Source organism: Odocoileus virginianus, chromosome 14 (genome assembly GCF_023699985.2).
Source record: "Odocoileus virginianus isolate 20LAN1187 ecotype Illinois chromosome 14, Ovbor_1.2, whole genome shotgun sequence".
Classification (NCBI taxonomy): Eukaryota; Metazoa; Chordata; class Mammalia; order Artiodactyla; family Cervidae; genus Odocoileus; species Odocoileus virginianus.
In genome coordinates, this window is record NC_069687.1 from 53,519,265 (window position 1) to 53,540,228 (window position 20,964).

General features: G+C 35.9%; 1 protein-coding gene across 1 annotated transcript in view; it reads right to left on the minus strand.

Moving 5' to 3' along the window:
- Positions 1–1,493: 1,493 nt before the first annotated feature.
- Positions 1,494–20,964, minus strand: part of SREK1IP1 (SREK1 interacting protein 1) — a 31,128-nt gene continuing 11,657 nt past the window's right edge. The window contains exons 3-5 of the mRNA XM_020897933.2: positions 15,137–15,280; positions 5,934–6,006; positions 1,494–3,768 (exon numbers count right to left, since the gene is read on the minus strand). Of these exons, the coding sequence (XP_020753592.1) occupies positions 3,579–3,768; positions 5,934–6,006; positions 15,137–15,280 (407 nt within the window). The 3' untranslated portion in view covers positions 1,494–3,578. The remainder of the gene's footprint in view (positions 3,769–5,933; positions 6,007–15,136; positions 15,281–20,964) is intronic.

A 20,964-nucleotide genomic window follows, 5' to 3' on the forward strand; every position in this document is an offset into this window, starting at 1 on the left:
AGTTCATCCTTTAAAAACTGTGAATTGGATTATGAAATGGATGGAACCAAACCCCAATAAAAGTCACTTCTTTCCTTGTTCATTGTTCAGTCACTAAGTTGTGTCTGACTCTGCTACTCTGTAGCATTTCTTTTCTTAAAACTCTCTGGTGGGGTCTCTTGCTTACAGATAAAGTCCAAGCTCCCAAACATGGTACATAAAACTTCTTTCTCTTATCCTAAGAACCTAGAATGGTGGTCTTGATTCTTACCACTCCTGTCCTACACAAAGCTTGGAATTCTTGACACACACACCCCAGCCTTGTCTGTTGTGAGCTTTGTTCACAGCAGCTTCTTCTAACTTCTCCAGACTCTTAGGTACTCCTTGAAGTCTTCCAATTACTGCACTTAGTACCTAATGATGAGTTTGCTGATTCCCCTATTAACTAAACTCTGAATTCCTTTCAGGGAAGCAAATGTGTCTTATTAATCTCTGTATGCCTGGTTAGTGTTTGCCATGCTAAGTTCTCAATAAATGTTTACTGAAGAAAGGACTCAATGGCATTTATCTTGACTATTAATGATAACTCATTACCTAGTTTAAGTAACCTAAGGCATGTAATTTGAGAGACTCATAAATACAGATACACACAGTTGTTTTACTTATTGATGTTTTAGCCTCAAAGAACCAAAGATGTAAACAGATACGTATTCTGTGACAAACGGGCGATCTCTCTGAGAGGTTTTAGCCAACAGATGATATGGAAAAAAGAAATAGGGAACCCGGGAGGGTGTAGGTCCATCAGCTCAAAAGCAATAGTCTCAAAATGTTCAGATAATTGGGTTACAGATACAAATCTAAAAATAAATTCTGTCTGCCTCTAGCGAAAATGACATACACTGAGTGGTAAGGATGTGAACCAAATGTTAATTATCTGCTTCGAGAAGTGACATGTGTTTAACAGCTATATTAATAAATTCAACCTTTACCATTATAGAATGCTACCTGCTTATCTGCAGCAATTTCTAAATGAATATAATAATTTATATTCCTAAATGAATATAATTTCTAAAATAATAATATTTGAATTTTACTAAAACATTGATAATCATATATATTAAGGATTACAAGGGATCTCAGAGATAATTTGGTACAATATTTTATAGATGAAAGACATCAAAGTCCAGAGAAGGTAAATGACTTTGCTGAAGGTCACACAGGTAGTCAGAATGACTAGGATTTTTGGATTTTTTTACTACCAAGTTCAATTTTCCTTATGCTACATATTGCCTGAGAGGAAATGTCACCAATTTACCCCTGCAATATATTAGTAAGATTTACATCCAATCCCAATAATAACAAGATCACTGTAGTAGAAATTATTTTAGTAAAAACAAATGTATTTTATTCAGGTGAGATCTTTCATAAACTATTCTCATACTATGGGAAATTTAATCAAGAACAATTCCAAGATTTTTTTCTGGGAGTAAAAAAATTTACGCAACATTAAAATCTTTCAATTTGCAAACTTTAGTAGTTAATGAAGGCCGAATCTTATACAACTCTCCTGAGCCACTGAGTATGCCACCATTCAAAAAACAAATCTGACAAGCCAATTTATTGTCTCTATAATTAACAGAAATAAAACTTACAAATAACTGGATTAACTCTGTGTCACTACAATGATCACTTTTAACCACATTACACCCTCAATACAGTTGAGACCATCTATTTGCATGTAGCACTTTCTAATCATCTTTTTAAAGTTGGAATTTTTTTTTTTTACTTTTTTTTAATCCTGATAACCAAAGGACTGTATTTTCATAAAGTACCATTTTAAAAAATAAACTACAGCAAAGGCAAAACAAACCCTTAAAAACCTAACAGCTCTGTGTTTCTCTCCAAATAACTGACTAGCACATTTAAAGAAGTGGATGTCTTTTAAAGGAGGCCACCAGACTAAGCTGGGTTATTGAAAAGCTCCAAGTGTGGCAGCATCCGTGACTGCAATTCTACAACAGGGATGTGGACGTAGCTTCCCTAGAGTCTATGCCTGGTAAGCACATGCTCAGAGGAGCTATGAGGCTCTCCCAGTCTTACTGAGGTCATGCCAGCTAGGGCTGCTGGGTGAAGGAAGAATCAGTCCACCTTTCCAGCCTGTGAGGTTATGTACACTTACCTGATTTCATCATTATGAACACACCTACAGCCACATCTGTAGGCTACCAATTTGTAACTGCACCACAGTGAGGTACTCGGCAATCTTTGGTGCTGTGCCAAGATAACTAGCTGACTTTCGATGCTGCTACAATAAAAAGTATTTAACTTATAGGACGTAAGGGATATTGGAGTGTTCCACAAAGTAAGTAACACTAACACTGATCATTGTGAAATTTAAAAATAATGTAGAAACATTTATACCTATTACTATGTGTCCGACAATGCTGACTCATACAAAATTTTCATTATTATATAAAGGCTTTCATGATGCAACTCCCGGGCTCTTAAATTTTAAAAAGTACAGAATAAAATTCTTGATCCTAAATTTTTGTCACTGCTCCTGAGATTTATGACTGAAGTAAGAGAAACACCCCAAACTGGTCATATTATGAAATCATAAATTCAATGGAAACCTGCTTCAAAACTACAAATTATTTCAGACAAATAAATATATATGTTCACATTTATAAAAATTTCCACATTACTCATAGAAACAAGCTTCATAAAATTTATATACTGAATACAATAAAAATCAGTCCTAATGAAGATTTAGCTCTTGTCCTTCTAAATAAAAAACTCTGTGTTTGAGGTATCTCTTTAAGACATGCCAATATGGCACATTTGTAAAACAACCCAGGAGTCTGTCCTAAAAATCCTGCCCAACACAGCATCATCTCTACCAGACTTACAAATAGGTTGAATTAGACTTGTCTTTTTAAACAAGGAAGAAATATTTTGTTACAAAAACGAAGGAGGCAGGTACCAGAAACTCTGCATCTCAGAAAACAGTGAAATTTTGTTATAAATATTTTCATTATCATATTCCTGCTGACACCATTCATTTAAAAAGTTCTAGTCAAGACCAATAAAGCAGCTTCATCTCCTATGACATCCAAAAAAAAAAAAAATCCAAGTGAAGAATTTAATTATCTTAATAGTAATATATTATCATAGGATATAAAGCTTTTAAAATTTTCAGTGTCAAGCCTACCTTGCTTTATCACTGGAAGATGGACACTTAATCCAGCAATATTCATTTACTGCTAGGTAGACTGCCTGTGTTGACTGTAGAAAAGCAATTTACAATCAGCTTATGAAGTAATAACATTAACACAGAAAGGAATACCAAAAATGATGAGTTTTGTTGCACAGATATCCATACTTGGGGCATGGCTATCAAGTAATAAGACTGATTCAATACTCTATAATCATAGCACATTAAAATATTGTCAGACATTAATGGTCCTATATATGAAAAAAATGTCTATATGGAAATGGCTGTGATTTATTGCAAAGCATAATTATATGGCAAATTTCAAAGAAGGTCAAATAATTTTCAAAACTAAATTTTTAAATTTAATAGCTCAGGCCAGTCTCAGTTACTTTTTGGAGATTTCAGAACTGTTAGGGGCAGAGGAATGCTTTTCCTTTTTTCTCTTCTTTTTGTCCTTTTTGTGATGCTTCCCTTTTTTTGACTTACTCTTTTTCTCCTTTTTCTTTTCTTTCTTCTGGTATTTTTGCTTCTTTTGTTTTGAAGTGTCCTCTTCAGTGGAACTAGATGAATAAGACCTATGGGTAATAATACATACTGACTGATAACTGTATTTATGGCTGATGGGTGCATTTAAATGGGATCCGAACTGCTTTAAATCCTTCTTGGAACAGGGTGAGAATATAAAGAAACTCAAATGAACTGTGCCTTTTACATCTGTGTGCTCTTAAAATACTGTAATCAGAATTTTTGCCACTTAGCCAGAGAAACTAACAAAATATCTCTATTCTGCTCAATTCCAGTTATGAGTTTTAAATTCAGCAAGGATGAAATAATTTTTCTGTGATTTTCAGTGTCTCATCCTGTGTACCCTTCAAAATCTTTCTTAAAAGGCAAACAAAGTGGCATCTTATACACTGTCATTATATACACAATTCACTGTGTACACAATAACTTGTTAGTTTATTCTCTTAAGAGCCACAAAGAATGCAATAATATAAAAAAGCTATAATTGTACCTCCATATAAATGTATGAAAGCTGAAAATTGGCAAAATAAAAACACTTGTTATTTCTTTTTTATTTTTCAAGTTAAAGTACTTGATTCTTTTATATACAGAGTGATACAGATGAACGGTTGCATTCCATAATAATTTTCAGTAGTTACAAAATGATACTTTTAAATGTATAATCGAAGTAAATGAGTATGATTTAAACCCCAAGTAAGTGTAACAAAACAGGAACTGAGTTAATTTATAATAAAAAAGGTGTCCCAGAGTTAGATGAGTGATCTAAACATGGAAGTTAAACTCCAGCTGAGAAGAGCTGGCAGACACACACAGGAGAAGGAGAGGCAGACACCGGAGGCCACAGGCTGCGTCTGCGGAGGGCCTCACCGCGAATGCCCTGGCCGGGGACCGGTCTCCTGGGTCTCTGGACACTGCGTCCCCTCCTTTCCCCATTTGCCTGCCCAGCCGCTGGCTGTCTCCCGAGCCTGGTTTCTCATGGATTCTCCGGCACTCGCTTCAGTTCTGTTTTTCTCAACTCTTGTCTGCTTTCCTGTTTTCAAGACCCTCTTGACCTCTATATTCTGACCAGGGCTGCTTCTCTGCCTATACTTTTTTCTTTGCCTTTTCGGACTTGGATTCTCTTTTTTTAAGGCAGAATGTTAAACTTTAGCATAGCAACTACTTTAAGTGGCATTATCTTTGCTAAAAGTGTACGTAGAAAAGTTCTTTTAATTCTGGGCTGTGTCTGAAAGAGGCCTGTGAAGCCTAAGATAAATAATATGTTACTCTAAAATCAGTATATGAAAATTTGGAAGAAAATAGAAAATCTCACTTTTCCTACAAGGAATCCATTATGTTGTGCTAGCACAAATGACAAAACAATACGCTAATCAGACTAGGTGATACACTGAGCTCTATCTTCCTTTATTAGTTCTTACATCAAACATTGTTATTTAACTCTCAACACCTGAAAGTGAGCTAACTTCCAATATGTATAGTAGCTGAGGTGTTAAAAGTGTATATATTTCATGCTCTACAAAAACTACAGAGACAACACCTGACATGCAGAACCTACTCTATCAGAGAACTAAGGTCCAAGCTAGATATTACTACCTGCTAAATACCTTAAATAGTGCCTATACGTACATGCTTATTCTGGTATAAATGAAAGTGCACTCATGAACCAAGGAAGAAGTTGCCTCTTAAGTCTTTGGATCAATTTCTTTAACCAACTGTTGAAAGAGTTGACAGTAAAAAAAAATCATAGGTAGTTGAGAATTCTGAAAGACCGGAAGGAATTTTTAGCATGGCAAATAGGTACACAAATCCAATTAATTAATTAATTAACTAATGACATTCTGAGAATACTGACATTTAAGCCCCAACTTCATATATATCAGGACAAGATGTGTATGTGAAGAATTTCAACATATGTCCAAATTAAAACTTGACTAGTGTTCCATAATTTAAAAATTCTAGAACACAAACAGAATACATAAAAGAAGCAGGTGGGGCTGTTATTTATTTATATCTCAATTTGCTCCAAAAAAGAAAATTTAAGGTACCTGAGTGCTGACTCTATTTTTGAATCCTGACATGAAGGATTTTGTTATTTTACTGAAACAACCAAACTCTCATCAATATTAAATTAACTAGACTGTAATGTGAAAAATAAAATTTTTTAATCCATCCCATATTCAGTCCTATTTTTTTAAAAAAAAAGTTAAAAAAATACCTCTTCCTTTTTTTTTTCAACTTGATTTTCTCTTTGCTTTTTGCTTTTTTCTTTTCCTCTTCTTCATTAATTCCTGTGTGTTGAGGGGAAAGAATCAGGTCACCATCAGTCTATTTATTATTGTGGTATGTAAGCATTTAAAAAAAAAATTGGGGCATAGCTGCTTTACAATGTTGTACAACAAAGTGAATCAGCTCTATGTATACATACATCGCCTTCCTCTCACCGCCCCTCATCACCCTACCCATCGAGGTCACCACAGACGCTGAGGCTGAGCACCCTGCACCATGCAACAGCTTCCCGTTGGCTATCTGTTTCACACGTGGCAGTATACGTTCGGCAGGCCCAGCCTTCCAATTCACCCCACTCTCTCCTCTTTCCTGTGTGCCCATGTCTGCTCGCCACATCTGTGTCTATTCCTGCCCTGTAAATAGGTTCACCTGTACCATTTTTCTAGATCCCACATATATCCATTAATATATGATGTTAGTATTTTATACATTTTAAAATTTTGGCTGTTGGTTGGTGAATTTCACTGGTCAGGATCTGCACTTTTCTTATAACAATGTCCCCTTTCTTGATTATTTTTACTCATTAAAAATCTAAAAAAAACCACTATGCTTTTAATACAAATTTCAAATCAATTATGTATATTTACTAAAAACTTCAAGTATTTCATTTCTAATTCCTAATCTATATTGACAGTTTGGTGGGTACTATTTCAGGCCTTAAGAAATGAAACGACACAATCAGGTGTAATTTTAAAAAATTTTCCTTTTCAAGCAAAATTAGGATCACGAAACCCTAGGGTAATGGGACAATAACAACAGAACTAATATTTGCGTTGTCAGCATCTTGGAAGGAGAGAATATGCATTGTTCTCTAGCTTGATTTTTAAATACACAATTTGGTGTGTGTTATTCTAGACTTTGTATATAACTAAATACAAACATACATTTACATATACAAATTAAGTTACATGTAAGTTTCAAGTTTTTTCTCATTTGAAAAATGTAGCATATACAGTATTTTTCATCTTCTTTCACTTAACACTTTTAAAAATATTCATTTATCCTAGCACTATTTGCTGAAAAGACTTTTTCTACACAGAATTGCCTTTTTACCTTTGTAAAAAATCAGCTGAACTGCTTCTAGGAAGATGAAGTAGACATATATTTCCTATTCCTCTCATTAAGTATAACTACACATTCCAGACATAACAAAAACAAGCATAAGATGACTCTGAAAGGTGAAAAGGTAGACACTAGCTAGGGTTCTTGTATAAGCTAGAAAACGACCCAGTACTGAGTTCCCTGAAATATCTTTTTGCTTTATACAGCACAGACTTAAGAGCTACAGAAGCTGGCAACCTGGCAATGTCAACACATGGAGACAAAAATGCCCCAACAAGAATCTGCTCTTTCTAGTCAAAGGACCAAAAAAGAGACTGCATTGTGACAGCAAGCTTTTAGATAATAATTGCCATTCTCCAGCCAAACACCACAGAAGAAAATGTGACACCACCCACATCATCAAAGGCTGAGTGAAGAACACAGACTTCCTCCCCTGTGATACCAAACATTCAAAGAAGGATTAATACAAATTTTATATAATCTTATCTAATGAGCAGAAGAGAATGAAACTCTTCTCAATATTCTACGAAGCTAATGTTCCTCTGATACCAAAATCAGATTAAAACAGTACAAAATTAGAAAAAAAGACTAACATCTCTCATGAACATGGATGCAAATAACTGTTAACAAAACATTAGCAGAGAGAATTCAGTATTTAATATTTTTTAAAAATTATACACCATGACCAAATGTCACTTACTCAAGGTATACTAGGCTGACTGAATATTAAAAAATCAATTAATGTAATCTACTGTATTAACAGGTTAAAGAAAAACTGTAGGATCAATTAATGTGATCTAGTGTATTAACAGGTTAAAGAAAAACTGTAGGATCCTATCAATTGATACAGAAAATGCATGTGGCAAAATCTGACACCCATTCATGATAAAAACTCTTTCAAAATAGGAATAGAGGGACACTTTCTCAACTTGATAAAGAATGGCTACAAAAAAACTGACAGCTAACAGCTAAGGTCTGAATGTTTCTGTCCCCCAGGGATGGAATCCAGGTAAGAATTCATCTCTCACTACTCTTTTTCAATATAGTAGTGTAAGTTCTAGCCACAGCAATAAGGCAAGAAAGGGAAATAAAAGGCTTACAGATCAAAATGAAAGAAGTAAAACTGTTCTGATATGCAGATGACATGATGGTTTACATAGAAAATTTCAAGAAATCTACCAAAAACTCCCAGAAATAATCAGTGAGTTCAACAAGGATAAAAGATAAACATACACAAATAAACTGCATTTCTATATACTCATATATTTCTATATACTCATGCAGACAATGAAAAAAACATCATTTATAATTTTTCAAAAAAGAAATGTTTATAGATATAAATCTAATGAAACATGTAGGATTTATATGCTGAAAAGTAAACAGTGATAAGAAAAGAAATCAAAGATCTAAATAATTATAGAGACATATTATTCTTGTGGGTTGGAATGCTCAACATAGTAAAGGTGTCTATTTTCCCCAAATTGATAAACATGCTTAATGCAATGAGTATCAAAATCCCAGCAGGATTCTTTGCAGATGAAAACATTATTCCAAAATTTTTATGAAAAGAAAAAGAAACTAGAAAAGTTGAAATAATTTTGAAAAAGAAGAATAAAGTAGAAAAACTCCATCCCTCCAACTTCAAAACTTATTGTATAGCTACATTAATCAAGAATGGGTGGAGGGATAGACACATAGATCAATGGAACATTATAGACAATCCAGAAACAAACCCACACAAATATGATCAATTATTTTTGGCAAAAGAAATTCAATGAAGGAAAGATAGCCTTTCAATGAGCAGTGCTGGAACAATTGTTCATTCTTAAGCAAAATACTAAGTGCTCTAAGTTTCATATCTTATATAACAATCAACTCAAATGGATGAAGGACTTAATGTAAAATATAAAGCTATAAAAACTTTAGAAAAAAGTAAAGGAGACCAAGAGATAGGTTAAAAGTTACACTTGAAAGCAAAGCACAATCTACAAGGAAAAATTAATAAATTGGACTTCATAAAAATTAAAATCTATTGCTCTGTGAAACACCTATTAAGATGATGAAAAGACAAGCTACATATTGGGATTAAAATATTTGTAATCCAGGCATCTAACAAAGGACTTATATAAGTACACTAAAAACTATTTGCTTTCTCCTGGCTATTTTAATTATATCATTAAAAAAATTACAATATTCAAGCGAGTTGGTATAAGATCTCTCTAGCTCTAAGGACTAAGGAAGAATTCAAGGAGCCCCTAGGATTACCTAAAGGATGCAGGTCAAGGATGCACTCAGTCACTGACACCGAGAACTTACCCTTTCAGAGAGACTGAACAACATCAGCAAATTATCAATGGAACTAACCACCACAGCCTCTAGACGCCCTTCCTCTGTGTGCTTCAGACCCAACCTATGGTTTATTTGGGTAGGGGTTACTGGGCTTCCTTTGCATTGTTCACTTAAGAAGGCTTTCTTATCTCTCCTTGCTATTCTTGGAACTCTGCATTCAGCTGTGTATATCTTTCCCTTTCCTCTTTGCCTTTCACTTCTCTTGTTTTCTCAGCTATTTGTAAGGCCTCCTCAGACAACCACTTTGACTTCTTACATTTCTCTTTCCTGGGGATGGTTTTGGTCACCACCTCCTGTACAGCCTTATGAACCTCTGTCCATATTTCTTCAGGCACTCCATCTACCAGATCTAATTCCTTGAATCTATTTGTCACCTCCACTGTATAATTGAAAGGGATTTGATTTATGTCATATCTGAATGGTTTAGTGGGTTCCCCTACTTTCTTCAATTTAAGTCTGAATTTTGCAATCAGGAGCTCATGATCTGAGCCATAGTCAGCTCCAGGTCTTATCTCTGCTGACTGTTTAGAGCTTCTCTGTCTTAGGCTGCAAAGAAAATAATCAATATAATCAATCTGATTTTGGTAATGACCATCTGGTGATGTCCATGTGTTGTTGGAAGAGGGTGTCTGCTATGACAAGTGTGTTCTCTTGGCAAAACTCTGTTAGCCTTTGCCCTGTTTCATTTTGTACTCCAAGGCCAGATTTGCCTGTTACTCCAGGTATCTCTCGACTTCCTACTTTTGCATTCCAATCCCCTATGATGAAAAGGACATCTTTTTTTCAGTGTATATTGTCACTTGCTTATTTAACTTACATGCAGAGTACATCATGTGAAATGCACAGCTGGATGACTCACAAGTTGGAACTAAGATTGCTGGGAGAAACATCAAACCTCAGATATGCAGATGATACCACTAATGGCAGAAAGCAAAGAGGAACTAGAGATGCTCTTGATGAGAGTGAAAGAAGACAGTGAAAACTCAACATTCAAAAAACTAAGATCATGACTTCATGGCAAACAGATTGGAAAAAATGGAAACAATGATGGATTTTGTTTTCTTGGGCTCCAAAATCACTGCAGATGGTGACTGCAGCCATGAAATTAAAAGATGCTTGCTCCTCAGAAGGAAAGCCATGACAAACCTAGACAGCATATTAAAAATCAGAGATATCACTTTGCTGACAAAGGTCCGTATAGTCAAAATTACAGTTTTCCAGCAGTCATGTATGGATGTGAGACCTGGACCATAAAGGAGGCTGAGCGCCAAAGAACTGATGCTTTTGAAATGTGGTATTGGAGAAACTCTTGAAAGGCCCCTGGAAAGCAGGAGATCAAACCAGTCAGTCTTAAAGGAAATCAACGTTGAATATTCATTGGAAGGGCTGAAGCTGAAGCTCCAATACTTTGGCCCCCTCACGCGAAGCGCCGACTCATTGGAAAAGACCCTGATGCTGGGAAAGATTGAGGGCAAAAGGAGACAGGAGTAGCAGAGAATTAGATGGTTAGATAACATCACTGATTCAAGGACATGAGTTTGGGCAAACTCTAGGAGGTAGTGAAAGACAGGGAAGCCTGGCGTGCTGCAGTTCATGGGATAGCAGAGTCTGACATGATTTAGCGATTGAAGAACAACACTGGGATTCCATTTGGTGATCATGAAATAAATATGGTCCCTTCTTTGTGTGTGTGTTAGTTGCTTGGCTGTGACCAACTCTTCATGATCCCATAGACGGTAGTGCATCAGGTCCTTCTGTTCATGGAATTCTCCAGGAAAGAATACACGAGTGGGTAGCCACTCCCTTCTCCAGGGGATCATCCCAATCCAGGGATCGAACCTGGGTCTCCAGCATTGCTGGTGGATTATTTACCACTGAGCCACCAGGGAAGCCCTACTATACTGGAGTGGGCAGCCATTCCCTTCTCCAGGGGATCTTCTTCACCCAGGGATCGAACCTGGGCCTGCCGCACTGCAGGCAGATTCTTTACCATCTGAGCCAGAAAGCTGATGCTAATAATAAAGCTTCACCAACTACTCTCTGTCCTGGAGGGTATTATATGCTACTTCCTCCCCTTTCTCCCAGAGTGGATCTGTCCCTGGTCTTCTGATTGAAAAATCACCTCTAGAATAAACCACTATTCATGATGGGAGTGTAGTTTATCCTTTAAGATTGATGTGATAAAGGACAAAAAGGTCAAGAACCAACAGACTGGATGATATCTAAGGTAGGAGAGCAGCACATAGCAATGAAAATACTATAGGACAAGTAGGCAAGAAACCTGGATCATGGCAAGAAATGTTGGCTCTATTGTGACCAGTGAGTGACTTTGGAAAGTCACCTGTTTTCATTTTCTTCTTCTACAAAACTAGGGTTTTAAATTATTTGTTCTAAAGATTTTTCCTAATTCTAAACTCTTGTGCATTTGTCTTTTTAAAAATAGGGCAGTATAGGTGAAAGGGGTAGAAAGTATCCTTTGATACTTAGGCTTTCTCTCCTAGAATCTTTGGTTGTGCTATGTGGTTTGGCTACTCTCCATTTTGGTGCAGCTGTCTTTCTGGAATATCTCCTTACCAGCATGCTACAAATTTCCCTTCTTATCTTTTCTATTCCCTACATTCCTGTCTTCCTTTATTCAGTGTATTCCCTTACATTGGTAGATAAACCACTTATTCCAGAGGTTTTCTGAGAAACAGTGAGAAGGAAATTGTTTTTTCAGACTTGAATGTCTGACAATGTTTTTACTGTACTTTCACATTTGATTAATCATTTGGTTGGGTATATTATCCTAACTTGGCTATAACTTTTCTTCAACAATTGAAAGCATGATCCACATTCTACTAGCTTCCAATATTGGTTTAGAGACATACACTATTCTGACTCCTGATTCTTCACCTATGACCTGCCTTATTCTCAACTCTGGAAGTCTGGATTACATCTTTCAGTTTCTATCGTATATTAAGTTTCATTATAGTGTCCTTTGTGTGGGATATTTTTAACACTGTGCCTAGTACTTGTTAAACCTTTTCATCTGGAAATTATTTCTTCTCTTTCTGGGATTCATTTGAATGAAGTATTTTCTAGAATGACCCTTCAATTGTTCTATCTTTTTTCTCTCACTTTGCTCTTGTTTTTTTCAACTTTACCTTCCAACTCTATCAAGTTTTCCATATCTGCTTCATTTTTAATTTTCAAAAGCCTCTTTGTTGGTTTTATTTATATTCATGCGTGCTAGATCTTCTCTTTCTATGAAACTAAATATTTATTATTTCTGCTAAGTTTTCTCCCTCTACAGACTGTGAATTTCTCAAGTTGATTTTTTGTTTGTGTTTTGAAATCTATATTTCATGTGAAAATCCTTCTGCAGAAATTTAGCACTCCTCACTGTCTAAAAAGCTTTTAGCAAGTGAAACTTAGGAGTGCAGACTTCACCAGCCAACTGGGGAGATCTTGTCTTTGAAGGATCCCTAATGTCACTATCCTTATTTCTTTCTTCTTAGGCTGGTCAGATTTCCCAGGGATGTATCTTCAGATCTTCTGCCTGACTGATATATATCTGGGAACCAATAGGTGAAGAAAGCTAGAAGGCTCTCACCATTCTGTATCTAACCTTAAACTTAAATATCTTCCTTTGTGTTTGGTGTGTCCCAGTTTAAAGACTGTTGATCTGACCCTGTCTAGAAAACAGACCTGTGGCAGTCTGCTGAGATGACAGGGCTTCACCGAGTAGGGAAAGGGAATGGAGCATTAACTACTTCATGCTTTGAAGCAATCCCTGTTTTTAGTCTTACATTCTCACTTTCAGAGGTACCCAAGGATACTCATTATCAAGACTTCAGGGGGTTTTAGAGTGTATACTCAGGTTATTTCTCAGCTTTTCACACTGTTAAAAGGGTTGAGCTCTCTTAAAGTGTGAGTCCACTATCACTAACCCAAACTTTCTGACTCTTGTTTTCTTTGTCCTTGTGAATTTGGGTCTTTAAAAAATTCTTCTCCATGGCTAATTCATTTCAATGTATGACAAAAACCACTGCAATGTTGTAAAGTAATTAGCCTCCAACTAATAAAAATAAATGGAAAAAAAAATTTAAAAAAAATTAAAAATTCTTCTACTATTATTTTAGTGTTGTTTCAGTAGGGAGCAAAAGAAAAAATATATATATTCAAGCAGCTATCCCTGAAGTTATATTGACTCATATTTCCTTTACTCTCACCTGCCTTCTTTGGGATACTACCCTTCTTCTGCCTTCTCAGCTTGTCCTAGTACCCTGGCATTTGACTTTTTCCACTTACCTTCACTGGACATTATATGGAAAGGTTAAAAAAATTTAAGGTGTTTATTGTTCTCTTATGATCAAAAACAAGTTTAACCATTTCGTATCTGTCTCACTCTATGCCTAAACCCATATTCAAATAAGCTGCATTTTGCTTCTGTGTGACAACTACCACCAATATGGCATTTTGTAGTTTACAAAATATTTTCACATATGGCATCACATTTTATCCTTAAAAACCCCACTGCAAAGATAGGTCATTTTATACACAAGATGGAAAACAAATGGTTAAACAGTTGGTCTGAAATTTGTTCTCTTTTGCAGGGGAAAGGAGGATGCCTCAGGAAAGAAAAAAGGTAACTTGGCCAAATTTCTTTATAAACATGCTAATGACAGATTTCCTGGAAATAAATTACTAGTATGTGCTAGCCAGAGAATCCTTTTTTGGGGGTGGGGAGGAGGTGGTATATGACTAAATTACAGAAATTTTTTTCCTCACAGTTCTGAAAGTTAGAAGTCCATAATCAAGCTGTTGGCAGAAGAATCCTTATTTATAGACTGCTTATAGCTGAATTTACTTGGTTGGTCTAGGACTGCTTATGGTAAATAATCCTGGAAGCTAGGGATTTATGGGGCATAAATCCATAATCCCTGGGAAATTTAACTATCTGGGCACAAAATTAAGGTGTTTCATGACCAAAATGACTTTCTTTTCTGTAAGTAATGTTGAAACCTTTTATGTTAACCGTGGCCAGAGTGGGAATCTGGGAGGTTGTACTATAGTCCCAGAACACTTGCTGCTTTGCTATGCCACATGGTCATCTGCATACATGATGTTACAGTTGACCCTTGAATGGCAGAGGGGTTAGGAAATAAATTTTGTGAGGAAATAAATTTTCTGTAATTTTGCAGTCCAAAATCCAAGTATAATTTATAGTTGGCTTTCCACATACACAGTTTCTCCATGTGCATGGTTCTGAAACTGTGAATTCCATCAATTGCAGCTTGTTTATTATTCTAGTATGTAATGCTGAAAAAATTTGTATGAAAGTCAACCCATGCAATTCAAATCCATGTTGTTCAAGGGTCAACTAAAGCTTGATACTGCTAAGATCTCTGATTTTAATGAGTGTGATTTGACGATCCAATCCTTTAGACTCTTTGTACCATGTGATACATTCCAGTGAGATGGAAAAACAAAATGAAACACGGTAAAACCTGGGTTGCAGAATCAGAAACATACTTGCCTGCAGGTTCTATCACTGATCAACTGTTTGACTTTGGGCAAGTTACAACGTTCAAGCCTATTTCCTTACCTATGCAATACTTCTTACATAAGATGCAAACTATCTTAATGACAAATAGAACAATAGATAAAGATGACATAATACAGCAGGACATTTAGAAACAACCTTAAACGTTGGAGGGGAAAAAAAGTATTGCTTACTTTTTTCTTGTAATGCCTGTAGTTTATTCAGTTCCTCATTTTCTTCATCACTCTCTTCACTGCTTGTGCTGCTGACATCCAAAACTATATCCCTTTTGGGATCTACTCGGAGAAAATTGCGGCATTCAAAAGTCAGGTGACCAGCTAAGTAAAACAAAGAAATATGAGTGACAAAACTACAGATACATTACATATGTTTTGCTTTGTTTGTCCACTAAGTAACAATTACAATTTAATAATATAATATTTAGTTTAAACTTTTATTCAGTGAGCGGCCATCTGCTTTACCTAAATAATGCTGAAATGTGTAATTAAACATGTGCACACATGCCACAGCCTCTCTAAGGCAGTAACTTTGAAATTTTTTTGACTAGGACTCACTAATGATAAAAAATAAAAATGCAATCAAATGTATTAATATATATGTTCATATGCAAATACACACTAACTCACAAAAATTAAAACAAAAATTACATGAAGCATTATGACATTTTATATTAAAAAATATGAATGCTGATAGAAACCACATAATTTATTTCACAACCCACTATTGATTCACTACAACTCTGTTCTAGGATTTATTCCTAGTTCTCTCTTACTCAAGGATAAAATCTTTCGGAAGTCCTAGACTCATATGAGAGCATCTCCTAGGAAAGTACCAATCTTGGGCCAGGTCCTGAGCCTTGCCTTATTTCCTGAACTCAGTTAATACACGAAAATAGAAGTTCAAGAACCCTGGGTTCAGCAAATACCCTCAACACCTCCTAGACTTTCTGCTCTCCTTTGGTTGCTAGTCTCTAAGTATTCATGAATTCTGTATTTTCTCCTAGCATACTAATATATCATTGCATATTTTATACTAGTTTCTTAGTTGTTTATAGAAGGGTCCAGCCTGCCATACTGCTGGAAACAAATTTTCTTGGTTGTGATTTCCTTCCAAATGAATCATTCAGAAATGTTCTTTTCAGTTTCCAAACATACGGAGCTTTCAGATTATGCTTTTGCTGATTTCTAAGTGTGTTACACTGTTATCAGTGAGTATCTGTATGGTAAATCAGTGTTTGAGTGTTTGTATGGTATCAGTGTTTTAGTATTTGCTAAGATTTCTTTTATGGCCTATCTTGTAGTAAATTTGGGGAAAAACTTGGAATGTAGTTTAGAAGAATACATCACGATTTGTGGCAGAGAAGCTTTTCTGTTTATTTTATTGTTCAAACCTCCATCTTACATTTTTGTGTAATAATTTCTGATAGTATAATTTTTAAGTACCTTTATCACTATATATTTATCCATTTTTCCTTGTAAGAGTTTTTGCTATACATATTTTGAGATTATATTAATAGGTATAGTCAGAATCATTATCTTCTTGGTTGATTAGAACTGCTCTTGCCTCAAAAGTCTAATATTATAATTGGTTTACTAGTTGCTCTTTTGGTTATTATTAGTTGAATCATATGAAATTACCATTTTCATGAGTAAAACTGCTGAATATCAACAATATTCAACCTAATATCTATCTGCTCTTTTTCCTCCATTCCTTTACTTTGAAATTTTCTATGTAGTTTTCAGTTTTCTAAGTAGTTTCACTAATAATGGCATGTAGCTAGACTTACTTTTTTAAGTTAATTTGATAACAGACTAACTTTTCATATTAATTTCTTAGCTTGGTAAACTAGTTTCTGCCTCATTGGAGGCAGTGTAAATTCACTCCTCATACCTACAAGTGGTGTAAGCTTGGGCTGTCAATTCTGAATTATTCCTTTTCCTCTAATTATTGTTTTACAGGAAGTTGAACACAGGAAGTGAAGAGGAACTAAAAGCCTCTTGATGAAAGTGAAAGAGGAGAGTGAAAAAGTTGGCTTACAGCTCAACATTCAGAAAACTAAGATCATGGTATCTGGTCTCATCACTTCATGGCAAATAGATGGGGAAACAGTGGAACCAGTGTCAGACTTTATTTTGGGGGGCTCCAAAATCACTGCAGATGGTGACTGCAGCCATGAAATTAAAAGACGCTTATTCCTTGGAAGGAAAGTTATGACGAACCTAGATAGCATATTAAAAAGCAGAGACATTACACTGCCAACAAAGGCCTGTCTAGTCAAGGTTATGGTTTTTCCAGTGGTCATGTATGGATGTGAGAGTTGGACTGTGAAGAAAGCTGAGTGCCGAAAAATTGATGCTTTTGAACTATGGTATTGGAGAAGACTCTTGAGAGTCCCTTGGACTGCAAGGAGATCCAACCAGTCCATCCTAAAGGAGATCAGTCCTGAGTGTTCACTGGAAGGACTGATGCTGAAGCTGAAACTTCAATACTTTGGCCACCTCATGCGAAGAGTTGACTCATTGGAAAAGACCCTGATGCTGGGAGGGATTGGGGGCAGGAGGAGAAGGGGACGACAGAGGATGATGGCTGGATGGCATCACCGACTCGATGGACATGAGTCTGAGTAAACTCCGGGAGTTTGTGATGGACAGGGAGGCCTGGCGTGCTGCAATTAATGGGGTTGCAAGGAGTCGGACACGGACACGACTGAGTGACTGAACTGAACTGAACCGAAACACAGTAAACTTTCTCATCACTTCCCCTAGACAGTAAATGAAACTTCTGTAATTCCTGCTTCACTGCTTTTTTTGAGCAGTCTGGCTTTAACCAAGAGCCTCCACTCCAGCTATGCTGTGATCCGGCAGGGGTCTAAAGCTTCATTCTGTATTCCATAAAAGTCTACCCAGGAGGCCTGTGAACCTCACTGTTTTCAGCTATCATTCCCTACTCTAGCTTTGAGCTCCTTTTCCTTTCTAACATGTGGCAATTTCCCTTTTATTCTTTTGAGCTAGGTTACTTTTATTTTTGTTGTTACTATATTTTCCTCCGGTATCTCTCTGTGTTTGAAGCCAAACAGAGGACTTTCTATGTTGGTTTAGCTTGCCATTTTGATCAGAATTTCTGATGATACAATTTTTCTTTTACTTAAACTAGCTTGGTATCCAAACACCTTCTACTGTCATTATTATTTAATATAAATAAACTACTTAAATAATAACCACACTGGCAGCAGTCTTTGTCTCACATCCTTTTTAGTCTTGCTTTAATGAAACTGACCCTAAACTGATAATAAGACACATTGCTTATGAAGCTACAAAAAAATGTTCTCTTTTTTTCAATTGGGGAACATGAGTGAGTAAACTTATGAAATTACACCAAAATATTGTTCTTGTGAGTTCTTTTCTAAATAGACTCTCATGAGCAGAAAAATTCTGAGATGATCAGAAACTTAAATTTTGACCACAGATATGTACAGACATTTCAAAGTTATAACATTTCAGTAGCTGATTGAGTAACAGAAAAACGGACTCCTAAATTTATACAAAAATACAAGAGGCCCTGAAGAGCCAAAAAAGAATAGAGGTGGAAGACTCCTATTTCCTGATTTCAAAACTTAGCACAAAGCTACAGGAATCAAACAAGGTGACATAGTCATAAGGAGAGTCACATAAACCAGTGAAATAGTCCAGAAGTAAACCCACATGTATATAGCCAATTGCTTTTTGACAAATTTGTTAAGTCTATTCAATGGGGAAAGAACAGTCTCTTCAACAGACAGTGCTAGGAGAACAGGATTTCCACATGCAAATTAATGAAGTTTAATTCCTCACCTCACATCATACGCAAAAACTGACTCAAAATGGATCGAAGACCATTACAATGTAAGAGCTAAAAGCATAAAAGTCTTAGAAGAAAGCACGGGGTAAGTCTTCTTTAACTTGGATTTGGCAATGGATTCTTACATGTAAAACACTAACAGCAAAACAACAAAAGATAAAACTGGTAAGTTGAATTTCATCAAAATTTAAAACATTTGTGCAAAGAAATTATGAAAGTGAAAAGACAACCTACAGAATGGAAGAGAAGATTTGCAAATTATATATTTGATAGGGTTTAGCATTTAGTATATATACAATTTCCACAACTCAGGAACAAAAAGACAACTCAAATAAAAAAAGGGCTAAGAAACTGAATAGACATTTCTCCAAAGAAGATATACAAATGGCCAATAAGACTATGAAAAGATGTACAACATAACTAGTCATTCGAGAAACGCAAATGAAAATCATAAGCTACCACATCTACTGAGATGGCTACAATTCAAAAAAAAAATAGGAAAAAGGAAAATAAATATTGGCAAGAATGTGGAGAAACTGGAACTCTTATATTGATATATTTCTGGTGGGAATATAAAATGATGGAGCTGCTGTGGAAAAGTGGCAACTCCTCAAGCTCAACATATATGACCCAGTGTTCCACTCCTAGTTATATACCCCATTGAACTGAAAACAGGGACTCAGACAGATGTGTACACATTAATACTCATTGCTCATTATTCACAATAGCCAAAAGGTAAAAATAACCCAAGTGTCTATCAACCGATAAATGAATTAAGAAAATGTGGTATATCTAGACAATGAAATATCATTCAGTCATAAGGAAGAATGAAGTTATGATACGTGCTACAACATGAACGAACTTTGAATACATTAAGCTAAGTGAAATAAGTCAGACACAAAAGGACAAATATATGATTCCACTTACATGAAATATATAGAATGACCAAATTCATAGAAATAAGAAAGTAGATTAGAGGTTACCAGAGTCTGGAAGAAGGGAGGAGTGGGGAGTTAGTGCTTAATGTTTATAGAGTTTCTGTTTGGTATGATGAAAAAGCTTTGTAACTGAGAGTGATGGTTGTACAATACTGGGAACGTAATTAACGCACTGAATTGTATACTTAAAAGAAGTTAAAATGGCAAATTATGTTATATGTATTTTACCACAATTTTTCTGAATGAGGAAAAAAATACCACGGCATAGTATAAAGTTTTACAAATAACCAGAATTCAATTCCCAGTTTTCCTACTTAACAACAGAGTAATCCTCTTGAGTTTTGAAGAATAACTATGGCAAGGCACAGATCTAGAACTTGCATTAGCTAATTTAATCTTTACAACAAGTCTATGGAAATAAGTACTATAATCTCATTTTACAGACAGGAAACTGAATCACAGGGTGGTTAAGTAACTTGCCCAAAGTCACACAGCTAGCTATTGCCCGCTGTGTAAAAGTTATACATAGGTGGCAGACCAATGGTTCTGAATATTCCTAAAAACGTGTGTGTGCTCAATTGCTAAGTTATCTCTGACTCTTTGTGACCCCATGGACTATGACCTGCCTGGCTCCTCTGTCCATGGGATGTTCCAGGCAAGAATACTGGAGTGGGTTGCCATTTCCTTCTCGAGGTGATCTTCCCGACCTGGGCATATAACTTGTATCCCTGCACTGCAGGCAGAGTCTTTACCACCTAGCCACCTCTTGGGACTAGGAAATCTACCTACCTCACAGGGTTGTTTTAGCAATGAAATGCAATGAATTTAACCAAGCTCTGTCTCTATCTTAGGTCCTGAGTTTTAAGAACATAAGAGCTACATTATAAACTTCTGAAGTCTTAAACCCAGTTAATCCCCCCAAACTTCACATCCCTATCATTTCTATTCCTACCCAAAAGTATAGGTATCTGTATTCATGTAACTTCCCTGAAGTCTCATCCATGCATTGCTCTTTCTGTTCCTCTGACTTAACTAACCATCACCCCTGTATCTCCCGAGCGTTTTATGACAGCTGCTGAAAACCTCAATCCCTTCTGGACAAGCTGTGCTCAGAAAGCTCCCTCTACCACTTTTTAAAGGGATAGCTGGCTCTTCCCTGAAGATGCCTCTCTACAGCCTACCTCAGTATTATTAGCATGCCCCCCGCTTCTTATCACCGCTTCCAA